We start from the raw sequence: 25,008 nt of genomic DNA, 5'->3' as shown, positions 1-25,008 counted from the left end.
ATTTCCCACATTCTAGATTTGGCTAATTGTTTCTTGGTGGTACAAAGTCTTCTAAGTTGTTCCTTTACTCTCTATATTTCTGGTAGCAGGTGTGATTAGATTTTGGGTGGGAGGAACTGGGGTCAAGAACGCTTCATAGACAGGTATTTTCTAACTATCAAAGACCCTTGAACTTGATGGGACTTTCCATTTTTCCTTGTTCTGGAGTATTTAATATGGTAACCTGATTGAAGTTTGGATATCTCACATGACTTTGAGCCGAACTTGCAGTCATAATTCACATAATAGCTAACACATATTAAGTGCTTTTCATGGGCTGGACTCAACGCTAGGCCCTTTATAAATATGTTCATTTAATCTTCTCAACATTTTGCAGATAAGGAAACTAATGCTTAGAGCGTTTAAGTTGACCCAGTTAGCAAGGATGGTGTGAATTTAGGGGTCGAATTGGAATCCCAATTTCTTTAGTCCCTTTCCGCGGTGAACAATTCCTTTCTCCGGTTTCCGCAGTTCCGGTTCTCACAGGGTCCCAACCACTAGGAACCCGTCACTCCTCGCCCCGCCCCCCTTGGCCCCGCCCTGCCCTGCTTTGCCCTGCCTCTCCCTGCCCCGCCGCGCCCCCGTCCCTTGACGACCCTCCTCTCTGGGCCGCCCCTCCCGCTTCGGGGTCAAGCCCCAGAGAGCGCCGCGAAAACCACATTTCCCAGAGTGCACCGCGACGGCAGGGGTCCTCAGACCGGCGCTCGCTCGCCGGCGCCATCTCTATAGAGAAGAACGGCGGGGCGGCCTGTGGTCATGGCGCTGTTCCCAGCGTTTGCGGGGCTTAGTGAGGCTCCCGATGGCGGGAGCTCCAGAAAAGGTAAGCACACAAACGAGCCGAAGAAGGCACCTGGGGGGCTTAAGAGGCTGTTTCTCGGGCCCAGGTCTAGACTTTTGCTTTGGATTTGTGTATCCATTTGTATCCCAGAGTTCTCCGCGGCGCTGCAAAGCCTTCTGGGAAAGGCTCAAGACTTCCTCCGAGGTCTGGGGCCCAAAGGCCTGTTCTGGGCCAAGGTTGTAGAGTTACGGAGGGATGGAGAAAGTCCAGCAGATGCCCTGGAGCTGGGACTTCTGTACGATGTTGTTAGGTCCTGTTCTTTTTTTCGAGCCTCAGTTACTTCGTCTTTAAATTGGGAATAATGATACTCGACATCTCGAGGAAACCCTTGATGCAAATGCAGAATGTTTTTATTACATATTACTTCCTTTCCTGTTGTACTTATTTCTGAAATGCTTATTAGGTTGGTATTACATAGCGGCCTAGAGCTAGGGGATTAGTATCCAAAACCTAATCAGTTTCTCTCTGGAGAGGCACAGCACCCAGTGAAAAGAACTAACATTTATTCTTGAGGGCCTACTGTGTATCAGGTTATGGCTTTACACATTTTACTTAAGTCCCAGACATTTCCAGCAGAGCTGCATTGTTCAAAATTGGGGTACATAGTTCATTTAAGAAGTAGTTAATCCTGGCCAGGAGCTGTGGCCCACACCTGTAGGTTGAAGGATAGTGAGCCCGGGAGTTCCTGACCCTCATGGTCAACATAGGGAGACTCCTCTTAAAAAAAAAAAGCCAGGCATGGTGGTGCACACCTGTAGTATCAGCTCCTTAGGAGGCTGAGGTGGGAGGATTGCTTGAGCCCAGAAGTTTGAGGCCGCAGTGAGCCATGATCGTGCCGCTGCATCCCGCCCTGGGGGGGGCGACCTTGTCGCTAAAAAAAAAAAAAGAAAAAAAAGTAATTCTAAATTATGTGCCATATGTGACAGGGCGCAGTTGAGTCTTACACATCTGTTATATCCTCTCATATAGTTTCTACACTTTTTGTAACATTTCTCCTAATTTTTTTTTTTTTTTTTTTTGAGACAGGGTCTCACTCTGTTGCCCAGGCTGGAGTGCAGTGGCGCTGTCATGACTCACTGCCGCCTCAGACTCCTGGGCTCAACTTCCTGCCTCAGCCTCATGAATAGCTGGAACTACAGGTGTGCACCACAGGCCTGGCTAATTTTTTTTAATATTTAGTAGAGATGAGGTCTCACCATGTTACCAGGCTGGTCTCGAACTCCTGAGCTCAAGCGATCCTCTGCCTCAGCCTCCCAAAGTTCTAGGATTACAGGCATGAGCCACTGCGCTCATCCTATTTCTCGTAATTGTGAGTAATTTCTTGTGTAAAATTGTAGTCTTCCCTTACTAGACTGTAATCTCTATCAGGTTGGGCAGTGTTTGTCTCTTCATTGTAGCATAGTTAGCCCCTAGCACAGGTCCAAAGTATAATAGGTGTTCAATAAATATTTTCTGGATGTACAGATCAATAGTACTTAATAATTGTGTGTTGCAGGAATGCATGAGTGCACCTAAAAAAAGTGTATAGTACAAGGTAGGATGTTATAGATACTGTAGGTGAACTACAGGATTAATTACTTCTTTTTCTTTCTTTCTTTTTTTTTTTTTTTGAGACCAAGTCTTGCTCTGTCGCTCAAGCTGGATGTAGTTGTACTATCTTGGCTAACTGCAGCCTTCGCCTCCCAGGTTCAAGTGATTCTCCTGCCTCAGCCTCCTGAGTAGCTGGGACTACAGGCACTCGCCACCATGCCCAGCTAATTTTTGTATTTTTAGTAGAGATGGGGTTTCACTGTTTTGGCCAGGCTGGTCTTGAACTCCTAACTTTAAGTGATTCGCCCGCTGTAGCCTCCCAAAGTGCTGGGATTACAGTTGTGAACCACCGCACCCAGCCCAGGAATAATTACTTCTTAATAGAAGGTTCAAAAAAGGCTTTATGTAGGAACTAATATTTTTTTCTTTTACTTTTTTTTTTTTTTTTGAGGCAGTCTCACTCTGTCACCCAGACTGGAGTGCAGTGGCACAATCTCAGCTCACTGCAACCTTTTCCTCCCGGCTTCAAGTGATTCTTGTGCCTCAGACTCCTGAGTAGCTTGGATTACAGGCGTACGCCACCACACCCGGCTAATTTTTTGTATTTTTAGTAGAAATGGGGTTTCACCATGTTGGCCAGGCTGGTGTCGAACTCCTGAGCTTAGATGATCCGCCCACCTCGGCCTCCCAAAGTGCTGGGATTACAGGTGTAAGTCAACGTACCCAGCCTACTTTTTTTTTTGTCTTAAGTAGAGACAGGGTCTTGCTATGTTGCCCAGGCTGATCTCAGACTGCTGGGCTCAAGTGATTCTCCTGCCTCAGCCTCCCAAAGTTCTGGGAATACAGGTGTGAGCCACTGTGCCCAGCCAGGAGCTAAGTTGTGGATGGATCTTCAAGAGAGTAGGATTTGGACAAATAAAGATGGTGGAAGTGTATACCAGGACCTTCAAGTCCTGCAGAAGAAAAGTGTGAGAACTGCAAATCATCTAGTTCGTCTGGAGATGTGGTGGCATAAAGAGGAGCCTTGGGAAATATGGTTGGGCTGGTGGTGATGGAGGATAGTGATCTTTAATAACATGTCAAAGCTCTATCCTTTTATTTTGAGAGGGGGAAATCGAACTTTTGCAGAGGAGTCTTACTCTTAAATAGTATTTATTTGACATCCTCTGGATATCTACAATCAGGAAAATGTGTGTAAAAGCATGTTTTATAAAGTATTGTCTTTTGAAAAAATGTAAACACAACATTATCTCTTGTAATGAAAAAAGCCATAGTTCTTTTCTGGTCATTTTCACTTACCCGTCAGTGTTCAAATTTCATGAGATGTTTCAAAAATGGGATTTTATAGTTGGATTGTCCAAGTCGATTTCCAAAATACAGCCAACATTGCATTTTGTGGATATATGCCTTAGGTCTCTTTCAGTATAAATCAGTTTCTCCCTCTCCTTCATTCCATGTGATCGATTTGTTGAGGAAACCGTGTCATTTGTCCTGTAAATGTTTCCCACCAAATCCTCATAGTGTCACTTAACATGCTTCTGTATTCCAGTATTTCCTGTAAACTGGTATTTACCTCTAGTCAATTAATTAGATTCAGATTTAATCTTTTTGTTGAAAGTACCTCATTGGGGGAGCAATGCACTTGCTATGGAATCATTTCAGGAGGATGCCCTGTCTAATGTTCTCTGTTTTAGTGATGTTAAGATTGACCAGTGGATTCATGTGGTTGCAACCTGTTTCACCCCGTATGAAGCAGTCTGTGAACCTTACACCTAATGATTTTTGCAGCCATTCATGATTATTGTTTAGGTTCATTATTATTTCATTGAGGTTGCAAAATGGTTATTTTCTAATTATATCATTCCTCCTGTATTTATTAACATCAATTATTCTATGAAGAACTATTGGGATACCCTGAATACAGTTTAGTTAGGCAGGAAAGACAGGATAAATACTTTTTTTTTTTTTTTTTTTTGAGACAGAGTCTAGCTGTCACCCAGGCTGGAGTGCAGTGGCGAAATCTGGCCCACTGCAACCTCCGCCTCTCGGGTTCAAGTGAATCTCCTGCCTCAGCCTCCCTAATAACTGGGACTGCAGGCATGCGCCACCACTCCTGGCTAATTTTTTTTTTTTGAGACGGAATCTCGCTCTGTTGCCTAGGCTGGAGTGCAGTGGCGCCGATCTCAGCTCACTTCCGGGTTCACACCATTCTCCTGCCTCAGCCTCCCAAGTAGCTGGGACTACAGGCGCTTGCCACCATGCCTGGCTAATTTTTTTGTATTTTTAGTACAGAGGAGGTTTCACTGTGTTAGCCAGAGTGGTCTCGATCTCCTGACCTCATGATCTGCCTGCCTCTGCCTCCCAAAGTGCTGGGATTACAGGCGTGTGCCACCGCGCCCGGCTTACTCCTGGCTAATTTTTGTATTTTTAAGTAGAGACAGAGTTTCACCATGTTGGCCAGGCTAGTCTCGAACTCCAGACCTCAAGCGATCCACCTGCGTTGGCCTCCCAAAGTGCGTGAGCCACCTCGCCTAGCCTGGGATAAATACTTGATTCATTCCTTAGATTCAGAATAATGAGTTGGGGGTCCCAGTAACTTCTAGAGGCGACCAGTGAGGTGTGAAGTTTCTGGTTTTCATTATGAAGTCGTGAATTTTTAATGTTTATATTTCAATCCATTGCAGGTAGGCTTTTTTTTTTCTTTTTTTAGAAATGAGGTTTCACTCTGTCACCCAGGTTGGCGCGATCATAGCTCACTACAATCTCCAGTTCCTGGGCTCAAGCAGTCCGCCTGTCTCAGCCTCCTGAGTAGCTAGGACTGCTAGTGTGCACCCCCACACTTGGCTGATTTATTTATTTTTTTAGAGGTAGAGTCTTGCTACGTTGGTCAAGCTGATCTTGAACTCCTGGCCTTAAGCAGTGCTCCTGCCACGGCCTCCCAGAGTGCTGGGATTACAGGCATGAGCCATCATGCTGGGCCTGACCCAATCATCTTTATTTAATAGCTTTCTTGCTTTCTATCCTAAGAGATGTCCAGGAATCATCACTTACATTTTCTGTTGTGGCCTGGAGTTGGCCATTTCTCCAGGGAATCCTGGTTTCTTTTAGTGGAAAATGGTATGGATATATGAAAACCACACACTGGGTTGTTAGGGGTATCATCACCACTGTGTTGTCATTACTTCTAGAATTTTTCAGTGGATGGAACCAGGAAGAGAAAAATACGTCATGAATTCATATTAGTATTTCCAGTCCAAATGTAAGATTATGAAGCTTTTACTTCTTTGATGTAATTTTGAAATTTCTTTATATGTTCAAAATAACAGTATTAATGTGACTAATGCTAACAGTTTCAGATTTTTTTATGGTTCTATTTATTTTAAGGACATAACCCACCGGGGATATGTGGTCAACTTACTGAGTTTGAAAATTACTTGAAACAATTCCCTGTGTGGTTTTACCACCAGTTTGATATATGGTGATACAAATATAAATGTTTTCCATTTTTAGGGATTGTTTTTCTTTTTAATTTGATTTTGTTTTATAATGATGTAAAACGCTTAGCCTAATGTTGAGATTGTAAACCAGGTATATTCAGAGGAGAAAAACCTTCCATCTCTGTTTCTCCAACCTGTCACTTTCCTTCCCCTACAGACTAACATTTTCATTAGCCCATGGTATCCTCCCATTTTTTTTCCCTCCTTTCTATAAGCAACTACATTTCCCCTCTCTTTCTTAAATGCATACTGTTCTGCATTTTACCTTAGATCCTGGAGATCGCTCTACACTCTATAGAGATCTTCCTCATTTCTTTTTACTAGTGCACAGAACTCCATCGTGTGGCTGTCACATGGTTTATTCAACCAGTCCCCTATTAAGGACATTTGGACTCTTTCCAGTCTTTGGCTGTTATAAATAGAAGCAGTGTACTTTTTGCCTTACGCTATAAAAAATGTTATAAAAATGTAAAATAGTGTTAGCAAGAAGTGGGTGCAGAGTTTCAATTAAAAAAAATGTTAAACTCCTGGACAGAAAAGACAGCCAATACCAAAATGAGTGAGAGAGGTGCTGTTCTCCTCTTTCTGGCTACCATTAAAAGTTAGGCCAAGGGCTGGGCACAGTGGCTTACACCTGAAATCTCAGCACTTTGGGAGGCCAAGGCAGGCAGATCACTTGAGCTTAGGAGTTTGAGACCAGCCTGGGCAACATGACAAAACCCTGACTCTAATAACAACAACAAAAACTAGCCAGGTGTGGTAGTGTGTTCCTGTGGTCCCAGCTACTCGGGAGGTTGAGGTAGGAGGATCGCTTGAGCCTGGGAGGTGGAGGTTGCTGTGAGCTGAGATCTCACCACTGCACTCCAGCCTGGGTGACATAGTGAGACTCTATCTCAGAAAAAAAACAAAGAGGCCAGGATTTAAGTAGGCATCACATTCAATAAGGAGTCTGGTGGGACTATGTTTAGTAAAATTCATTCTTTCAGGAAACAAGAATAGGAGCATCCATTGTGTCAGGATCAGCAGAGAGCGCCCAGCATCTGACCCCTTCAGTTCTGGAGCTTTTCTTCCTACCCTCATATTGTTGACTAGGATTGTGTACCCTAAAACATTGTTGCTTGGGAATCAAATATTTGACAGATTTGGAATGGAAGATGGTATATTAGTTTATTTAATCTTCATATTATATGAAGCAGACATATTATCCATATTGGGGAAGAAACTAAACGCATTATCTTTTTCCCCCAAACCTTTTTCTTCCTGTGTCCACAAATCAGAAAATGGCACTACCATTCACCCAAACCAAAACTTAGACACATACCTTGACTCCCCACTTCCACCCATTCAATTCTTTAGTCCTTCCAAACAACTCTGAAAGTCCTTAGTTTCTCCGTAGTCTCACTACCATTACCTAACTTTTGCCGTCATCGTCCCCTAGGTTACTACAACAGCCTCCTAAAATAGCGTCCCCACCGTTAGTCCTGCCATTGCTCCCTGAGCCACTCTCCACACTGTAACAAGAATTTTTAAATGTCCTTATTTAAAAACACTATGTGCCATTCACTGGTTTAAATGCCTTACAAATACTAACTTATTGAATTCTCATAACAACTCTATGAAGTTATTGCTGTTCAAATGTACGCACAGATGGAGCCAGTAAGTAACTTCTGAAGGTCACATGGTTAGTAAGTCACAGAGTCAGGATTTGAACTCACACAATTTAGCTTCAAAGTGTGTGCTTTTTTTTTTTTTTTTTTTTTTTTTTGAGAGGGAGTCTTGCTCTGTCACCCAGGCTGGAGTGTAGTGGCATCTCAGCTCACTGCAACCTCTGCCTCCAGGGCTCAAATGATTCTCCTCCCTCAGCCTCCCGAGTAGCTGGGATTACAGGTGTGCGCCACCATGCCTGGCTAATTTTTGTATTCCTAGTAGAGACAGGGTTTCACCGTGTTGGCCAGGCTAGTCTCAAACTCCTGACCTCAAGTGATCCGCCCGCCTCGGCCTCCCAAAGTGCTGGGATTGCAGGCATGAGCCACTGCGCCCGGCCTAAAATGTGTGCTCTTAAACATTGTTCTTTGCTGCTGATCTTTCAAACAGTATATCTGATTTGGTTACTCCCATTCAGAACATGACCATCTGCCCATTGCTCTTAGGGTAATGCCAAGCTCTCAAACATGTTTTTTAAGGCCCTACCTCTCCTGCTTCATTTTGCCCCCATTTCCCCTCAGTCCCAATGGCCAAGCCACAATCACTTCTCCTATTTCTCAGTGTCTATTTCCCAAACACTTTCTAGGAGCATATTACCTTCACTCCTCCTCCTTTAGATCTTAGCTGAGAGATTTTCTCAGTCAGCTTTCTCTGATCCAGACCTTGTTTGAATTAGAGAGCGTGCTGTCATTATTCCCTGTCTATTTTCTCTCTCTTTGCATTTGTCACATTGCGTAGAAGTGACTGCTAGTAGGGCAGCTCCGTGAGGGTAGTGTTGGGTTTGTCTTATTCATTGTGCATTCCTAGCACCTAGACCAGTACCTGGCTGTCAGTAAAAAATTACCGAATAAAAAAAAGAGACTCAGATAAATTATTTTGTTCAGAGTTGCACAACCAAGAAACAGCCAGTTTGAACACAGGTTCTTCTAACTACAGAGCTTGTGTTATAAACCATGCTATGATATTAGAACACTGGGTTTTGGTCCTTTATATAATACCTTTGGAATTCCTGGGCCTCTTCAAATTGCAGGTTAACTGCTGTGGAAGGGCTGACTTTGCTTAGGTTCTCTGTAATAATCATCTTAAATGCAGTTCTCAGCCATGTTTGCTGGTGCTTTTTGTATAAATAAGTTTGTACTCCCAGATCCTTTGTTAAACTTATTCATTTTAAAGGAACAAATCTCTTCCGTAATATATACACTACTTTATTTATACGTTGGCCCTAGAAATGTTTTTTGAATTACCATCTCAGGAGGACCACTTACCTCTGAGTTCACTTAAACAAACTAGTAATCAGTGCTATTTCGTTATAATAGAAGGGGAATGGACGTAGAACTTGGATATTTTGTCCAATTATAGTTAAAAGTATATTTTAAAGTTCAAATCTTTTCATGGCAATTCCTTCCTCCCTCTGTGTGTAATAGAATTAAATTAAAGCATTTTTACTAGTGGTAGAGAAATAGGGTTACATAATAAATGTTCATAAAAAGTATTTGAGCTTAAATTATTCAGCGATGATTCATTATATTATTTTCTGTTAAATTACCCTGAAAATTTATACGTGCTACATTTCTACCAGACACCTGCCTATTTTTGTTAGGCGGTAGTTCTAAAGTGGTTTTTCTGCCTGCTGTTTCCACATTTCTTGGTGTGTATGCATAATAAAATGTATGGCAGAGTGTTAATTTCCAGGCACATTCCAACTCGTAATTTACTAACCTGCAAGGACCAAAGCCTTGTCAGCCAGTGGGATTCTCTTTCTTAAACCGTAGGCATTTGGTGTGCTGCTGATCTTCTCTATAAATGTTACATCTTGCTTAGTATTGGCACAATTATCTATGTACACGTTTTATATCTATCAAGTATGTAAATTATGTGAGGATGTAACTGTTGAAAATGACTTTGCAGTCTGATTAATAAAGCATCTTTTCATCTCAGATAACTTTCTGCAGAATTCTGTTGAATTAAAATTGAATTTAACAATGCAAGTTTTTATTTGACAGTGAAGGTTATAATTATAAGCTCCATGTGAGCAGAACCTTTCTTGTTCCCCACTGTACCCCCAATACCTAGACCTGTGCCTGGGTGTGTAGTTGGTATTCATTAACTTATGTAATGATTAAATATACATTTACAATGAGGAAAGGAAGAATTATACTAGTTGTACTTTATACCTAGATAATGGATTTTTTTTTGAAGATTTCAAATTTCTTCAGTTCATTTGATTAGGTGTTGAGGGTATAAACATGCAAAGATATGGTGCATATCCTCATTCATTTTATTTATTCAACAGATATTTATTGAGTCCATTTGCTTTGTACCAAGGCACTGTGCTAGGAGTTGAGAATACAGTAGTGAATAGTCATGGCCCTGCCCTCATGGAGTTTGGGAAGTGACAGGTGGGAGGAGGGGAGGGAGCTAGAAACTGGGATATAAGAGTTGTAAGCTAGTTGGTGTTTATTTTTTCTTTTGCCACTTCTGTAATATCACAGTAGTCATTACTAATCTGGTCCCTATAAGGATTTGAGTTTTTGACCCTTGGCTTAGAGTATAGTGGGAAGATAATGAGATTACAATGTGAAGATTGCCGTAAGAGCCCCGTGTACTAATTGCAGGGAGACTTTAGGAGAACCAGCCTCCTTAGTTGAGGAAGTGAAGAGAAGCTCCATGGTGTGGGGTGGAGAGAACTGGATGAAGAGTCACAGATTCAGGTTCAGATGCTTGCCCTTGGCCACAGCTGGGCCTCCAGCTGTTGGTCTATAGGGGAGGGGGTGGTATCCAGGCTGTGCTCTGAAGAGCCATCTCAGACCCAGCCCCTCCCTCTAACTCCCAACTAGAGAGCATCCCTGCCTTTTCTGTTCTTCATGTTGGACTTCTATGGAAGATTCTGTTTGAAATGAGTTCCTTGGCTAAGAAAAGTTTGGAAGTCCATGGACTAGAGGACTTCCAAAATCCTTCCAAGCCTACCATACAGTGATTATTACTTCTAGTACTCCCTGCATGTCCACTGCTAATATGCTATCAGAAAATAAAACACAACTTCTTGTCAGGTGAAAATACCTTTTGCTCCACAGGAGGTCATTCGATTGGCATGAAGGTCACAGAGGATCCATGATGATTCATGTTCAGAACCCAAGAGCTTTCTTTCTTTTTTTCTTTTCTTTTCTTTTTTCTTTTTTAGTAGAGCTGGGGTCTTGCTTATGTTGCCCAGGCTGGTTTGAACTCCTGGGCTCAAGTGGTCCTCCCTTCTCAGCTTCCCAAAGTGCTAGTATAATAGATACACTTGCCAAGTTTTATTTCTTTCTGAATTTTTTTCCCCCACAGTAGTGCCATACAGCAAAGCCTCAATTGTGTCCTCAAAAGCCTGGCACAGTGGTGGCACGCCTATAGTCCCAGCTGCTTGGGAGGCTGAAGCAGGAGGATCGCTTGAGCGTAGGAGTTTGAGGCCATCCTGGGCAACACAGCAAGACCCCCCTCTCAAATTTAAAAAGCCTTTCTTGTGTCTTCTGAAGGACTTTGAAGAGTCACACACTGTATGTTGTGATGTCTGTATTTCTTTACATTTTATTCCAGCTGTCATCACTATCTAGAATATTTATATAGAAATATACTGGAATTGTTTGAGAGCATCTTTTCCTGAATACTGTTTGTTCCATCTCTTTCCACTTTTTCTTTTTCATGATAGAATCTGATTATTGTGGAAATAATTTTGATCTCAGTGAGCAACAGGAACTAGTTTCACATATCTTTTGCCGGGAATTAGGCCCAAATGAAGGGAACCAACCTCAGAAGGGAAAAGAGGTTGCATGAGCAGTTGTTTAACATTTACTAGGTATGACCTTACTAATTACTTAACCCCTTTGAGTCTTAGTTTCCTCTTCTATAAAATGGTGATCATAATACCTCCCATAGAGCCTTGTTGTGAGGATTAAAAGATGAAAAGGATATAAGTTCTTAGCCTGGTGTTTGGCCTGCTGTAGGCACTTAAGTTGGAACCTGTCACTTCTTTCCCTTTTTTTGTGTGCTGTTTAATATGCCTTTCTTTCTTTGGGATTTTCCTTCCTTCCTCTTTTCCTTCTTTCTCACAAGTATTTGTTGAACACCTACTATAAGCCAGTGATTAAAACAGTACCTGTTGTCAGGAAGCATACATTCTGGTGTCTCCTCCCTACTAAGATGCAAACACTGATATGGTTTGGCTCTGGGTGCCCTCCAAATCTCATCTTGAATGGTAATCCCTACAATCCCCATGTGTCAAGGGAAGAACTGGTGGGAGGTGATTGGATCCTGGGGGCAGTTCACCCCAAGCTGTTCTCGCAATAGTGAGTGAGTTCTCATGAGATCTGACGGTTTTATAAGGGGCTCTTCCCCCTTGGCTCTTTACTCTTTCCTCTGCTGCCACCACATCAAGAAGGTCCTTGCTTCCTCTTCACCTTCCACCATGATTGTAAGTTTCCTGAGGCCTCCTCAGCTATGTGGAACTGCGAGTCAATTAAACCTCTTCCTTTATAAATTACCCAGTCTTGGGTATTTCTTTATAGCAGTGTGAGAACGGACTAATACAGTTACTTAAGGAGCTAGTATCCAGAATAAAGAACTTCTGCAAAGAAGATCTGTGAATGGCTAGTAAACACGTGAAAAGATGTTCAGCAGCATAAGTCATTAGGGAAATCTACAGTAAGATAACACATCACACCCACTAGGATGACTGTAATAAAAAAGATAATATAACAAAAAAGGATATGGAGAAACTGGAATTCTTATACATTGTTAATGAGAATCTAAAATGGTACAGCTGCTTTGGAAAACAATCTGGCATTTCCTCAAAATGTTAAATATGAGTTACCATATCACCCAGCAATTCTGCTCCTAGGTATCCACTCAAGAGAAATGAAAATGTGTCCATATGAAAACTTGTACATGAATATTCAGAGTAGTAGTATTCATCATAGCTAAAAAGAAGAAATAACCCAAGTGTTCATCAACTAATGGACAGGTAAAATGTGGTAAATCCATAAAATGAGATATTATTTGACAATGAAAAGGAATGAGGTAGTGATACACACTACAGCATGGATGAACCTTGAAAACATTGTGGTAAGTTACAAAAGACCACATATATTATATGAGCTCATTTATATTAAATGTCCAAAATAGGCAAATCTAGAGAGATAGAAAGCAGGTTAGTGTTTGGCTAGGGGTGAGGTGGGCGGGGCAGGGAAACAGGAGGTGGGTGATAGGAATGGACTGCTAATAGGTCTGAGGTTTTGTTTTGGGATGATGAAAATGTTCTAAAGTTATGAAGATGGCCGCACAACTCTGTAAATACACTAAAAATGTGTTAAATTGTACATGACTAATGGCTGAGTTATGGTATGTAAATTATATCTCAATAAAACTGTTCAAAAATGCAGTCACCCTTCTCTTTTGTACCTTCAACCATTTAACAGGTTCTTCCTCTTTAGGATATGAATACCTCTGGCCTCCCATCCAAACAAAACAGGACAAAATACAAAGCCCCCGTGGGCTCCCTTGCCGCTGCCATCCCATGTTTTTTTTCTTCCCTTCACAGCTAAGACTCCTAAAAGTTAGAAAATAAGTAATTTAGAAATAGTTCACTGTAGAAAAGTAAGAAATTATGGTAAGCAGAAAGAAGAAAATCTTTAGACATTTAATGTAATCACCTAGAGATAATCATCACAGTATTCACATTTATATAATTTTAGCATTAAAAGTAAACATCTTGGGTTTTTATTTCCAAAGAAGAGTACTATTGTAAGGAAAAGTTTGTTAAGTTAGTGTACTAAGGTAGAAGATGGAATATTTTTTAAAAGATATTAATCTTCTGTAATAATGTTAAGCATGGTGGGCTTTTATGCATGATTTGATTTGCTTTTGTTTTGTTTTGTTTTGTTTTGTTTGAGATGGAGTCTAACTCTGTCATCCATGCTGGAGTGCAGTGATGCGATACCGGCTCACTGCAACCTCTGCCTCCCGGGTTCAAGCGATCTCCTGCCTCAGCCTCCCGAGTAGCTGGGATTACAGGCGTGTGCTACCACACCTGGCTAATTTTTGTATTTTTAGTAGAGATGGTTTTTCGCCGTGTTGGCCAGGCTGGTGTCAAACTCCCGACCTCAGGTGATCTGCCCTCCTCAGCCTCCCAAAGTGCTGGGATTACAGGCATGAGCCACCACGCCCAGCCGATTTGATTTTTTAACTTTTAGGAATTGTCTGAATCAAATTTGAGGTCATAAAAACCTAATGCTTTGGAAGCATTCACACTCATTAGACAGTGTGGATGGATGGAATGCAAAATGCCTTGTTGCCTTTTAGCCCGTACTTGTTACATGGCTTTTGCTTAAGCTGCAGTTTGATATCACGGAGGGATTTTGGTCTTGAATATTTTAGAGTGTATTAAAGCCATGCCCTGTGAAATAAAAATTTCATGGATTCTGTTCAGCTTCTGTGGACTTTGGACTGACTGTTCAAAATGTCTGGCTGACATTGGCTGTGAATTAGGATGTCAGCTGATAAGATGGATAGATCCCCTGCTTTAGAATCATATTGAACTAATTTCATTGATCTTTTCTCCTTTTGCCTGTGCAGAGTTAGACTGGCTGAGCAACCCGAGCTTTTGTGTTGGATCCATAACGTCCCTGAGCCAACAAACTGAAGCAGCCCCAGCCCATGTTTCTGAAGGGTCACCGCTGACCAGGTAGTTTTTGTTTGACAGATGTGTTTTTGTTTTTGTCAGTTTACTGTCTATATAGCTTAGCTGAAATGATGCTCCTTAGAAAACTCTAATAAAAGAGCTATGTAAAACTCTTACTTAAAGTAATAAGGTGATCTTTGACTATTTTCCCTTACCTCTTGTATTATTATTTTTTCTTTGCTTTGCAGTGGCAAGTACATGACACAGTTAGTGCCTGTAATTAGGCCAAGAGGGAAATGGCATCATTGTGATTCTCAAGTAACTTTACTAGCCTCATTAGTAGCCTTTAGAACATCATAATTCAGGTATTTTTTTAGTTACATTTTCAACCCTTTTGTAAAATAGAGAGGGAGCTTGTATAATATAAGATTAAAAATGGCCTGAAAACATCAGGGAAAGCAAGATGGCACACATCTCTCCTCAGCTTTGAAAGAATTTTGTTTTAGATCATTGAACTGAGAAATAAGCTCTCTTACAAATACAGACTAGATGATTTCATTAACAGGGTGAATAGGCTGTGAAACCCAGTACTCTAAATGTGTAAGAAGCCTTTGGAAATTGAGAAGAGTTGATGCATGAGAGGAAGTTGGTAGATATTAGATATTTCAGTAATGAGGAAGAAGAGCTCGTTGTCATCTCCAAAAACAAGGGCCACAATTAAATGTTGTGGTTTTTTTATTAATGACATGTTGACATAATATGTGGCACTGAAAATAAACCTTTTTATAATGATTTTTTTTGAAATTTATTTTTATTTTTTTAAATAAAGATGAGGTCTTGCTACATTACCCAGGCTTGTCTCAAACTCCCAAGCACCTTCAGCAGTCCTCTTGCCTTGGCCTCCCAAAGTGCTAGGATATAGGCATGAGTAACCACACCCAGCCAACCTTTAATAATGTCTTAAAAATACTGTATTTGATAAGTGGTAGGTTACTTTCATTTAAAGATGTATAAATAAGAAAGTATATGTTTAGAAACTATTAAAATTAGAATTTCTTCACCTGTTATTATTTTAGGTCCAATTCCTAAGTCTTGCAGGTGAGGTATAATCCAGTAAGTTACTGTGTAATATATGGGCAAATAGTAAATCTGTGTGAACATTTATACAGTTCCCTCTTAAATATTTGTTGACTTATTTACATAGTATTATTTTTCCTACATCTTTTTAGAAAGTAATTTTAAAGTTGATTTTCCCAAACAGGAGTCATCTGAAATCAGAGTCTTCAGATGAAAGTGACACTAACAAAAAGCTCAAACAAACAAGCAGGAAAAAGAAGAAAGAGAAAAAGAAAAAAAGGAAGCGTCAGTATCATAAGAAAACAAAGAGGAAGCATGGGCCGTCGAGTAGCAGCAGGTCTGAGACAGACACCGATTCTGAAAAGGACAAACCTTCCAGAGGCGTCGGAGGCAGTAAAAAGGAATCTGAGAAACCGAAGTAGGTTGCTGTTCTCAAGTACCTATGATATTTTAAGTCTTGAGTTTTTCTCCCTTAATTGTTGCTGCAAATTAGATATTTGAATAACCATTTAGTCACTCAGTCAGAAGAGAGCTCTACCATTATATCAGCTTAAAAAAGAGAAGGAAAAAAATTAGGGACACGATTTTATTTGAGAAATGTTATTTAGACACAGTAATGATTGTGTGAGTCTGTTTTAGACAAAAAGTCTTTGGGATTTTCACAAGATGGCAGATGTGCCACAGTGGGTCTGTGAGTTAGTGCACCACATAGATAACGGTTCCCTCTCTGAGGGCCGTGGGTCTCCACACTCTGGGTAAGAGAAATATCTTCTTTCTCTGCCTTGATGTATCTTTCATTCAGTCACTCCTATCAACTCCTGTGTGTATACATGATCACACACACTTTAAGATTAACATAGCACTTAAATAATTGTTACATTTGTCCTTTTCCTTTTCTTTTTCATATTTGTTTAAGACCACTATGTCGAAGGCAGTGGAAAACAGCTCATGATTACAGTGTTTCCATTCCTTGGGGGCTTTATTTCTCCCATATTTTACTCTGCTTTCTTTCTTTTTTTTTTTTTTTTTTTTTTTTGAGACAGGGTTTCACTCCTATTGCCCACACTGGAGTGCAGTGGTGCAATCTCAGCTCACCACAACCTCTACCTCCTGGGTTCAGGCGATTGTCCTGCCTCAGCCTCCCGAGTAGCTGGGATTACAGGCGTCTGCCACCACGCCTGGCTAATTTTTTGTATTTTTAGTAGAGATGGCGTTTCACCATGTTGGCCAGGCTGGTCTTGAACTCCTGACCTCAGGTGATCCACCTGCCTCAGCCTCCAAAGTGCTGGGATTACAGGCATGAGCCACTGTGGCCTACTCTGCTTTCTACCTTGAGCATATTGTTCAATTCATTCTACAGAATGGCCACAGCATAGGTGCTCAATACAGCCTTTTCTCTGTGCCTAGTTGAATGTTTTCCTAAGTAGAGGGGTATTTGGCTGTAGGTGGGACAGGTGGTATATGGTGAAACTACCTGAATTATTGCTCATTTAACTTTCTCCTTTATTTGCTCATATGGTCTAGAAGGGAGAAAACTTAGGTACCTGTCTAGAACATCTCTAAAAAAGAAATAGTGCTGTTGAGATTTTTGCAACTCTTCAGGAATTTTTTTTTCCTTTTTTTAGACAGTCTCATTCTATCACCCAGGCTGGAGTGCAGTGGTACGATCTTGCCTCACCGCAACCTCCGCCTTCCGGGTTCAGGCGATTCTCATGCCTCAGCCTCCCAAGTGGCTGGGACTACAGGCATGCATCACTACACCCAGCTAATTTTTGTAACCCAAGCTTTTTTTTTTTTTTTTTTTTTTGAGACAGAGTATTGCTCTGTCAGCCAGGCTGGAGTACAGTGGCACGATCTCAGCTCACTGCAACCTCTGCCTCCCGGGCTCAAGCAAGTCTCCTGCCTCAGCCTCTCAAGTAGCTAGGATTACAGGCGTGTGCCACCACGCCCGGCTAATTTTTGTGTTTTTAGTAGAGACAGGGTTTTTCCATGTTGGCCAGGCTGGTCTCGATCTCCAATCTCCTGACCTCAGGTAATCCACCCGCCTCTGCCTCCCAAAGTGCTGGGATTACAGCCATGAGCCACTGCGCCCAGCCCGCAAGCTTGCTCTTTAGAGGAAAAAATAAAGCAGTCAAGCAAAAAGGTTCTGAATTTGACTGAATTTTTGAGGGTAGGAATCAGGCCTGTCTTGCTTACCACCATATTCGCACAGCACTTGGTGCACAGGGCCCATTACAGAGTAAGCACTGAATTTGTTTTTGTTACATGAATGAATGAATATGTTATTGGTATCCTTACTTTTTACTGTGTCTTTAAAGCAAGCTACTTTAATTGTTATGTCTTCCCAAAACTCACCTTCTAGCTACTTGTCCTTTTTTATAGCTGGGGAAAGTGAGTTTTAAAGGATTTCCCGAAACCACACAGGAACTATATTTAGAACTTGAAGGATAGTTAATTTCAGCCTATGCTTAATCATGTCAGGGAATCTTTACAGCCTCTTGATAGTTTTATGATCCAGATAGCATTTTTAAGTTTATTGATATTTTATAGAATATCCTTATTAAGATTGTTCTTGTCCTTCTCTTTTACTGTCTTGTTATTAACTTATGTATTCTCTTCCTGAGAAGGTGACCTGGAAGAATTATTTCCACGTAGACAAGGACTACAATATTAGTGGGTTGTGAGAGTCTTTCTGTGATGTCAGGAAAGTGGGTTCATGAGGGTGGCAGACCCTATGAGACTGTTTCAGGGTGATGACAAATGACTTCCCAAGAGGCCACAGCTACTAATTGACCTTGGGTTTCTGGGATGAGCTTTCCCTCACCTTCAAGTGGAGGCAGCTCCTTCCTTGCACACAGCCCAGACTACCACATCCTGCTTCCTTAGCTCAGTACCTCCAAGGGGAGAGGAAAGGGCCTGTTGACTCCTCAGGGGTGGTCTGCAGCTGGCCTCTCCTTTTTTTCTCCCAGTTGGCTTTCCATTTATTTCTCGAATGCATCAATCAGTTTGCGGTAGGCTCTCCATCTTTTCATTGCCCCTTATGGTTTTTGTAGACAGAAAGCCCTCTGCAGTTGTTCTGAAGGGAAATGTGTTAAAATCTCCATACATTAACCTGAGGCTCATCATTCAACAACTATTTATTGAGTAGCTACTTAGTGTTCCTGAAATGCCATTCCCTTATATGCCCTGCCAAGAATAATTAAGAAGCCTCCAAAATCTTTATTTGTACCTGGGCAGAGCTGAAAAGCAGAGATAGAACAACAGTTAATAGCTGGTTTGACTACTTTGTCACCTTCTTGCGTCAGCAGCATTATGAACTGATTTTCTTTAGAGGAAGAAGATGTTAGATGCCAGAAAAACCTTCCCTCCCTCTCACTTAACGGGAGTGGTTCCTTTTGGATCTGAGCTGAAAGTCTGCCAGCCTACACATTGGTTCAGAGAGATAGATTAGGGTCTTGTCTTTAGGGGAGCCTCGTGATTCTGCCCTTTATGTACGAGGTCCAGACATATAAGCAAAACGGTGAATACAGAGTCCAGACCATAAAAATGAGGCTGAGCTGGGCGCGGTGGCTCACGCCTGTAATCCCAGCACTTTGGGAGGCCGAGGCGGGTGGATCACAAGGTTAGGCGATCGAGACCATCCTGGCTAACATGGTGAAACCCTGTCTCTACTAAAAATACAAAAAATTAGCCGGGCGTGGTGGCGGGCACCTGTAGTCCCAGCTACTCAGGAGGCTGAGGCAGGAAAATGGCGTGAATCCAGGAGGCGGAGCTTGCAGTGAGCAAAGATCGCACCACTGCACTCCAGCCTGGGTGACAGAGCGAGACTCTGTCTCAAAAAAAAAAAAAAAAAAAAAAATGAGACTGAGACCAAGCCTAAGTGATGTTGGAGGCTGAGCAGTTCAGAACCATGGCTTTTTAGAGAAGTTTTGAGTTGGAATAAAGTATCTAGGCACTTTCAAGTAAGTTAGGTGAAGTTAGGGCAGCACACTTGAATGTCGGTGTTGTCACCTTTGGAGGTGTGGGAGTTCCCTCTGCCTAGCCCTCTAAGGTGCCTCAGAGCAGGAATACTTTTTAGGAAAAGACCTTGTTTATAAATATATTTGAAATTCAGGTTACAGTAATCCGAATGATATATTTTAAAAGAACTCCTGTATACCTATATTCTTCAGGTTAATTTTTGAGATAGGAAGACTTCTTTTGTTGGTAGAGTGTCATTTAGTGGTGACAGGTTTTGCTTTATTTTTTAAAACTCTTTGCCCAGAGCTAGAGTCCGCTTCCATCTCTATGGCACGTGTACATTTAATGTGCTTAGGTGTGTTTGATGCCATGTGGAGTTTGACGTGTTTAACTCTCATATTACTGAAAATGCCACCTGTGTCACTGGAAGATTTTTTAAAGTGCCTCTCCCTTCTTCTTCCTTTGTCCCACAGTCAAGGAAATAATGCTGCAGCTGATACTGGACATCGCTTTGTTTGGCTTGAGGACATTCAGGCTGTAACGGGAGAAACCTTCAGAACAGATAAGAAACCAGATCCTGCGAACTGGGAGTACAAGTCTCTCTACCGAGGGGATATAGCAAGGTAGTCACCTTGTTTTCCCCCAGTTTTCGCTGTAGGAAAGTAACTTTTTTCTCCTCAGAACTCTCTTGGCATTGTCCGTCTGCCTGTTTCTCTCTTTCATCAGTTCTGTTGGGTTTTATTTATTGCATTGTTCAGGCACATGTCTCATCTCATATTCTAAAATGAAAGCTTAACACTTGAAGTCAAGTCAGATTAATCTTATTTATCCCTGGTGCTTGGCATAGTGCCTGGCACAGTAGGCATTCAATAAGTATTTGTTGAATAAGCGAATCCAAAACTACCTTGTAATAATTAATTGTGACAGAATATCTGGTAACCATTTGGTCTAACCTATATGTCATTTTTTAAAGTTGGAAAGCTTTCATTTATCCACCCCCCACATCTGTCATTTAAAAAATGACATTTAGTGGTAAGGACTTTTTCAAAATGTTTCTAGCATACACCATCAGATAATCATAAAAATAGGTGATATTTGCTTTAGTAATGAGTTTGAACTTTTCCCCTCTAATCTGGCAATCAAAAATATTTGACTACTTACTAAACCCTTTAGACCAAACTTGTCCAACCCAAATTTGTAAACTTTCTTAAAACATTATGATTTTTTTTTTTTTTTAAACTCATCAGCTATCATTAGTATTAGTGTATTTTATGTGTGGCCCAAGACAGTTCTTCATCCAGTGGGGCCCAGGGAAACCAAAAGGTTGGATACTGTATTAGCCCATTTTCATACTATTGTGAAGAAATACCTGAGACTGGGTAAATTATAAAGAAAAAGAGTTTTAATGGACTCGCAGTTCCACATGGCTGAGGAGACCTCACAATCATGGTGGAAGGTGAAGAAGCAGCAAAGGCATGTCTTACGTGGTGGCTGCTCTTCATAAAACCAGGGGAACTGCCCTTTATAAAACCATCAGATCTCGTGACACTATCATGAGAACGGCACAGGAAAGACCTGCCCCCATGATTCAATTACCTCCCATCAGGCCCCTCCCACAACACGTGGGGATTATGGGAACTACAGTTCAAAATGAGATTTGGGTGGGGACACAGCCAAACCATATCTGATACCCCTGCTTTAGACATTTAGTACTTTGTGAGAAACCATGGGGAACATAAAGAACAATAACACACAGTGTGTTCCCAGATAGTTTACAGATAATGAGAATTGAAGATAGAGAATCATCAATCTTAGACTATAAAGCCAAGAGGAGATCTTGAAGATTATTATTCTTTATAGACTAATGACTTTGTGAAATAAATTTCCATTTCCATTACTTTGCTGTATCTCCAAATTTTAATCCTATTGTCACTCATCCTGACATTATACCTCACCACGTAAGCAATTCCAACTAAAATTTCCTTCCCAATGAGTTAATAACAGTTGTTTTATTCAGTACATATTTAATCTACCTACTGTCAATGGCAACTTTATGGTTGAGCATAAATGACTATTATATTTTCAATGTATTCATATATTTTTGAGTTATCTTAATGCTCCTTGAGGTATTACTTGGTTTTCCATGCCACCACAGGGTACTACCCCAGATGTGGTAGATTCCCAGTAAAAGATGGGCAGCTGGGCCAGGCATGGTGGCTCACACCTGTCATCCCAGCACTTTGGGAGGCCAAGGCGGGTGGATCCCTTGAGGTCAGGAGTTCGAGACCAGCCTGGCCAACATGGTGAAACCCCATCTCTACTAAAAATACAAAAATTAGCTGGGCATGTTGTTGCATGCCTGTAATCCCAGCTACTAGGGGAGTGAGGCAGGATGATTGCTTGAACCTGGGAGATGGAGGTTGCGGTGAGCCGAGATTGTGCCACTGCACTCCAGCCTGGGCAACAGAGCAAGACTCTGTCTCAAAAAAAAAGGCAGTCAACAAACAGAGATTGGAGGACATGAGGTAGTGGCCGTGGTGCTGTGCGCATTGTTTCACTTAAGTTAGCCTGTCTGATCCTCACAGCTGCTCTGTGAGGAGGAGGAGGAGGAGAACCCTCTTCATTTTACAAATGAGGAAAAGGAATCTCAGAGAGGTTAAGTAACTGCGCAAGATCATGCAGCCAGGCAGTAGCAGGGTTGGGATTTGAACCTGCGTGTCTCTGGCTTCACATTTCAAATGTTCTTTCACCGCCCATGCAGAAAGATGAGACAGGGTGTGTGGTAGGACGTTTTCTAGATTTGGAAACAGAGGACTCTGGTTCTCTTTGTGACTTTGCCATTTACTAGCAATAAAGTCCCAGGCAAGTCACCTGACTTGTCTGAGCCTCTGTTGTTTCATTTGTAAATTGGAAATTGTAACTTCTGCCATGCCTTGTGCTCAAATATCAGAATATTTGATATGGAATTGGAAATTGGTGTGCAAATCTAAAGGGTTAGTATTTATTAATAGATGAAAGGAGGGGAATGTACTAACAAAGAGTGGCTCTTGAGCTTCTGCTAATGAATGGCACAGACTTAGGAAGAGAGTAATTGGAAACAGCCTTATTAATCTAAACCGCAAGGATACCACTGCTAAAGGGCTTAGGGCATTGTTATTTCCTAGCCATTTGGTAAAGTTTACACAAGACAAATCTTGCCTGGATTAGTAGCTATATAACTGTTAATGTCCAGGTCTGGGAAGATATTGATCCCATGGCAATCTGAGCTGGTGAGAGGACAGTGGGAATACTGTCACTGAGCAATGGGCTTAATGCCTCAAGTGCATAGAAGTCAGTACTATGGCACCAGCTTTTGAGAGAAGCAGCAGCTTTATTGCAAGGTCAACAGGAGGCAGCACTTGAATCTGTCTCCCCCAGATGGGGTCTGTGTGTTTTATAGGAAGAGAGTAACTGTGAGGGAGATAGGAAAGTGCATCGAGGCGTGATTTGATTGGGTTATGGAGACAGTCAGTGTAGGGTTCTTGGCTCTTTTTTTTTTTTTTTTGAGACGGAGTCTTGCTCTGTCACCCAGGCTGGAGTGCAGTGACGCGATCTCGACTCACTGCAACCTCCGCCTGCCGGGTTCAAACAATTCTTCTGCCTCAGTCTCCTAAGTAGCTGGGACTACAGGCGCGTGCTACCATGCCCAGCTATTTTTTTTTTTTCCCGTATGCCACTAAAATTCGCCCAAGTTTATTCAACCTGCATTCATCTTGATTGCCTGGCGCTTTGGATTTAATTCTTCTATCCCACTTTGTATCTTCCATTCGCTTCACTCTCTCCAGCTTTTATTCTTTCTTTCTTTTTTCCCTTGGGCCAATGCATGCGACCCAACTCACATGCATGGACTCTGGGAAGGTAAATGCCCGGCTAGTTTTTCTGTATTTTTGTATTTTTAGTAGAGATGGAGTTTCACTGTTTTAGCCAGGATGGTCTCAATCTCCTCCTGACCTCATGATCCACCCATCCTAGCCTCCCAAAGTGCTGGGATTACAGGTGTGAGCCACCGCGCCCGGCCTGTGGGTTATTGGCTCTTAAGTTCATACTGCAGCAACTCTCCTCACTTCTTAATTTGGTCCATGCGCCTTGGTTTAGATACCTTGGTTCCCCGTGCGGTTGACATTTTTGTTCCCTGGCTTTGGGGTCACTAATTGGGCACACTTGATTCATCTGTGTGTGCTTGTGACTTGCGAGCTGTGGGTCCACTGCAACTGAACAACAACTCATTGTTCTGTTATTGACAAAGTTGAAGTAGTTTGAACTGGTTTTGCAGTTAACAATTTTGTGTCAGATACTGACTTTTCACACTTTAGGAGGAACACTGACCCGCCGAGAGCGCTGAAATGAAGGTGAATGGTTAGGGACTTTTCACACTTTAGGAGGAACACTGACACGCCGAGGGCACTGGAATGAAGGTGAACGGTTAGGGACTTTTCACACTTTAGGAGGAACACTGACACGCCGAGGGCACTGGAATGAAGGTGAACGGTTAGGGACTTTTCACACTTTAGGAGGAACACTGACCCGCCGAGAGCACTGAAATGAAGGTGAACGGTTAGGATTTGACCAGCACTGTCATGTAAGGACTAGATGGGCATCTGGCCTAGGCAGGGATATGATCATTGTCTTTTTTTCTTTTTTTCCCCCCCTCCCACCCCCGATCGTTGTCTTTTAAGCTTGGATGGACTGTCCCTTGGAGGCTGGATTGACAATGTTTTGTGTGACTTGTGAAGTTAGAACCAGTACTAATGAGTGGAAGTTCTGGGAAGTCAGATTTGGTTCAATATAGAGTAGCACATCCTCTCCTCCCGTGAGCATCCCGCAGTGACACTGTGTGTGGAAGTATTGTGGTAAGCAGGGGTTAGGTTCTAAAGTTAGTGTATAACTTGAAAATTAGAGTCAATCTATATTTGGAGAATTCCTTAAGACTAATATACTGTCTGATAGTGAAGTTAAGCTCAGTCAGTTTTTTCTCCATTTTTGGAATAGATTGTTATTTCTTTGGCTATACACCAGATAAAATAGTTGGCTTATGTTTAGGAGCCAACTTTGATAAAAATAATAATTTAAACTTATCTAACCCTTACTATATGGCAGACACCCTTCTAAGGACTTCACATATATAAACATTTTTGGCCAAGTGCAGTGACCCACACCTGTAGTCCCAGCACTTTGGGAGGTCAAGACAAGAGGATCGCTTCAGGCCAGGGGTTCAAGACAAGGCTGAGCAACATAGTGAGACTGCGTCTCTACAAAAAATTAAAAAATTAGCTGAATGTGGTGGCATGTGCCTGAAGTCCCAGCTATTCAGGAGGCTGAAGTGGGAGGACTGCTGAAGGAGTTTGAGGCTGCAGTGAGCTGTATTGCATCACTGCAGTGAGCTATATTGCATCATTGCAGCCTGGGTAACAGAGGGAAACCCTACAAATTTTTCTGTAGATGGGTGCAGTGGCTCACACCTGTAATCCCTGTATTTTTAGTAGAGATGGGGTTTCACCATGTTAGCCAGGATGGTCTCAATCTCCTGACCTTGTGATCTGCCCACCTCGGCCTTCCAAAGTGCTGAGGCGGGTGGATCGCTTGAGGTCAGGAGTTCAAGAGCAGCCCGGCTAAATTTTGTATTTTTAGTAGAGATGGGGTTTCACCATGTTGGCCATGCTGGTCTCAGATTC

General features: G+C 41.9%; 1 protein-coding gene and 1 long non-coding RNA gene across 5 annotated transcripts in view; one reads left to right on the top strand and one right to left on the bottom strand.

Annotated features, from left to right (window-relative positions):
- Positions 1-5,546, bottom strand: part of LOC129049812 (uncharacterized) — a 38,281-nt gene extending 32,735 nt beyond the window's left edge. The window contains exon 1 of the long non-coding RNA XR_008513163.1: positions 5,459-5,546. This is a non-coding gene — a long non-coding RNA (uncharacterized LOC129049812). The remainder of the gene's footprint in view (positions 1-5,458) is intronic.
- Positions 584-25,008, top strand: part of NRDE2 (NRDE-2, necessary for RNA interference, domain containing) — a 54,967-nt gene continuing 30,542 nt past the window's right edge. For 2 of the 4 annotated variants that reach the window (XR_008513162.2, XM_054530400.2), the window contains exons 1-4: positions 624-859; positions 14,215-14,323; positions 15,522-15,755; positions 19,771-19,920. Coding sequence is in view for 2 of the 4 variants with exons in the window: in XM_054530400.2 (XP_054386375.2) it covers positions 796-859; positions 14,215-14,323; positions 15,522-15,755; positions 19,771-19,920 (557 nt within the window). In the remaining 2 variants the exon portion in view is untranslated. Of the gene's footprint in view, positions 860-1,911; positions 2,017-14,214; positions 14,324-15,521; positions 15,756-19,770; positions 19,921-25,008 lie in introns of those variants that run through there. The other 2 variants (XM_024231958.3, XM_054530402.2) reach the window with 2 other exon arrangements.

This window comes from Pongo abelii, chromosome 15 (genome assembly GCF_028885655.2).
Source record: "Pongo abelii isolate AG06213 chromosome 15, NHGRI_mPonAbe1-v2.0_pri, whole genome shotgun sequence".
Classification (NCBI taxonomy): domain Eukaryota; kingdom Metazoa; phylum Chordata; class Mammalia; order Primates; family Hominidae; genus Pongo; species Pongo abelii.
The sequence above is the reverse complement of the archived record's forward strand: the minus strand, read 5'-3'. Positions and strand labels throughout refer to the sequence as shown.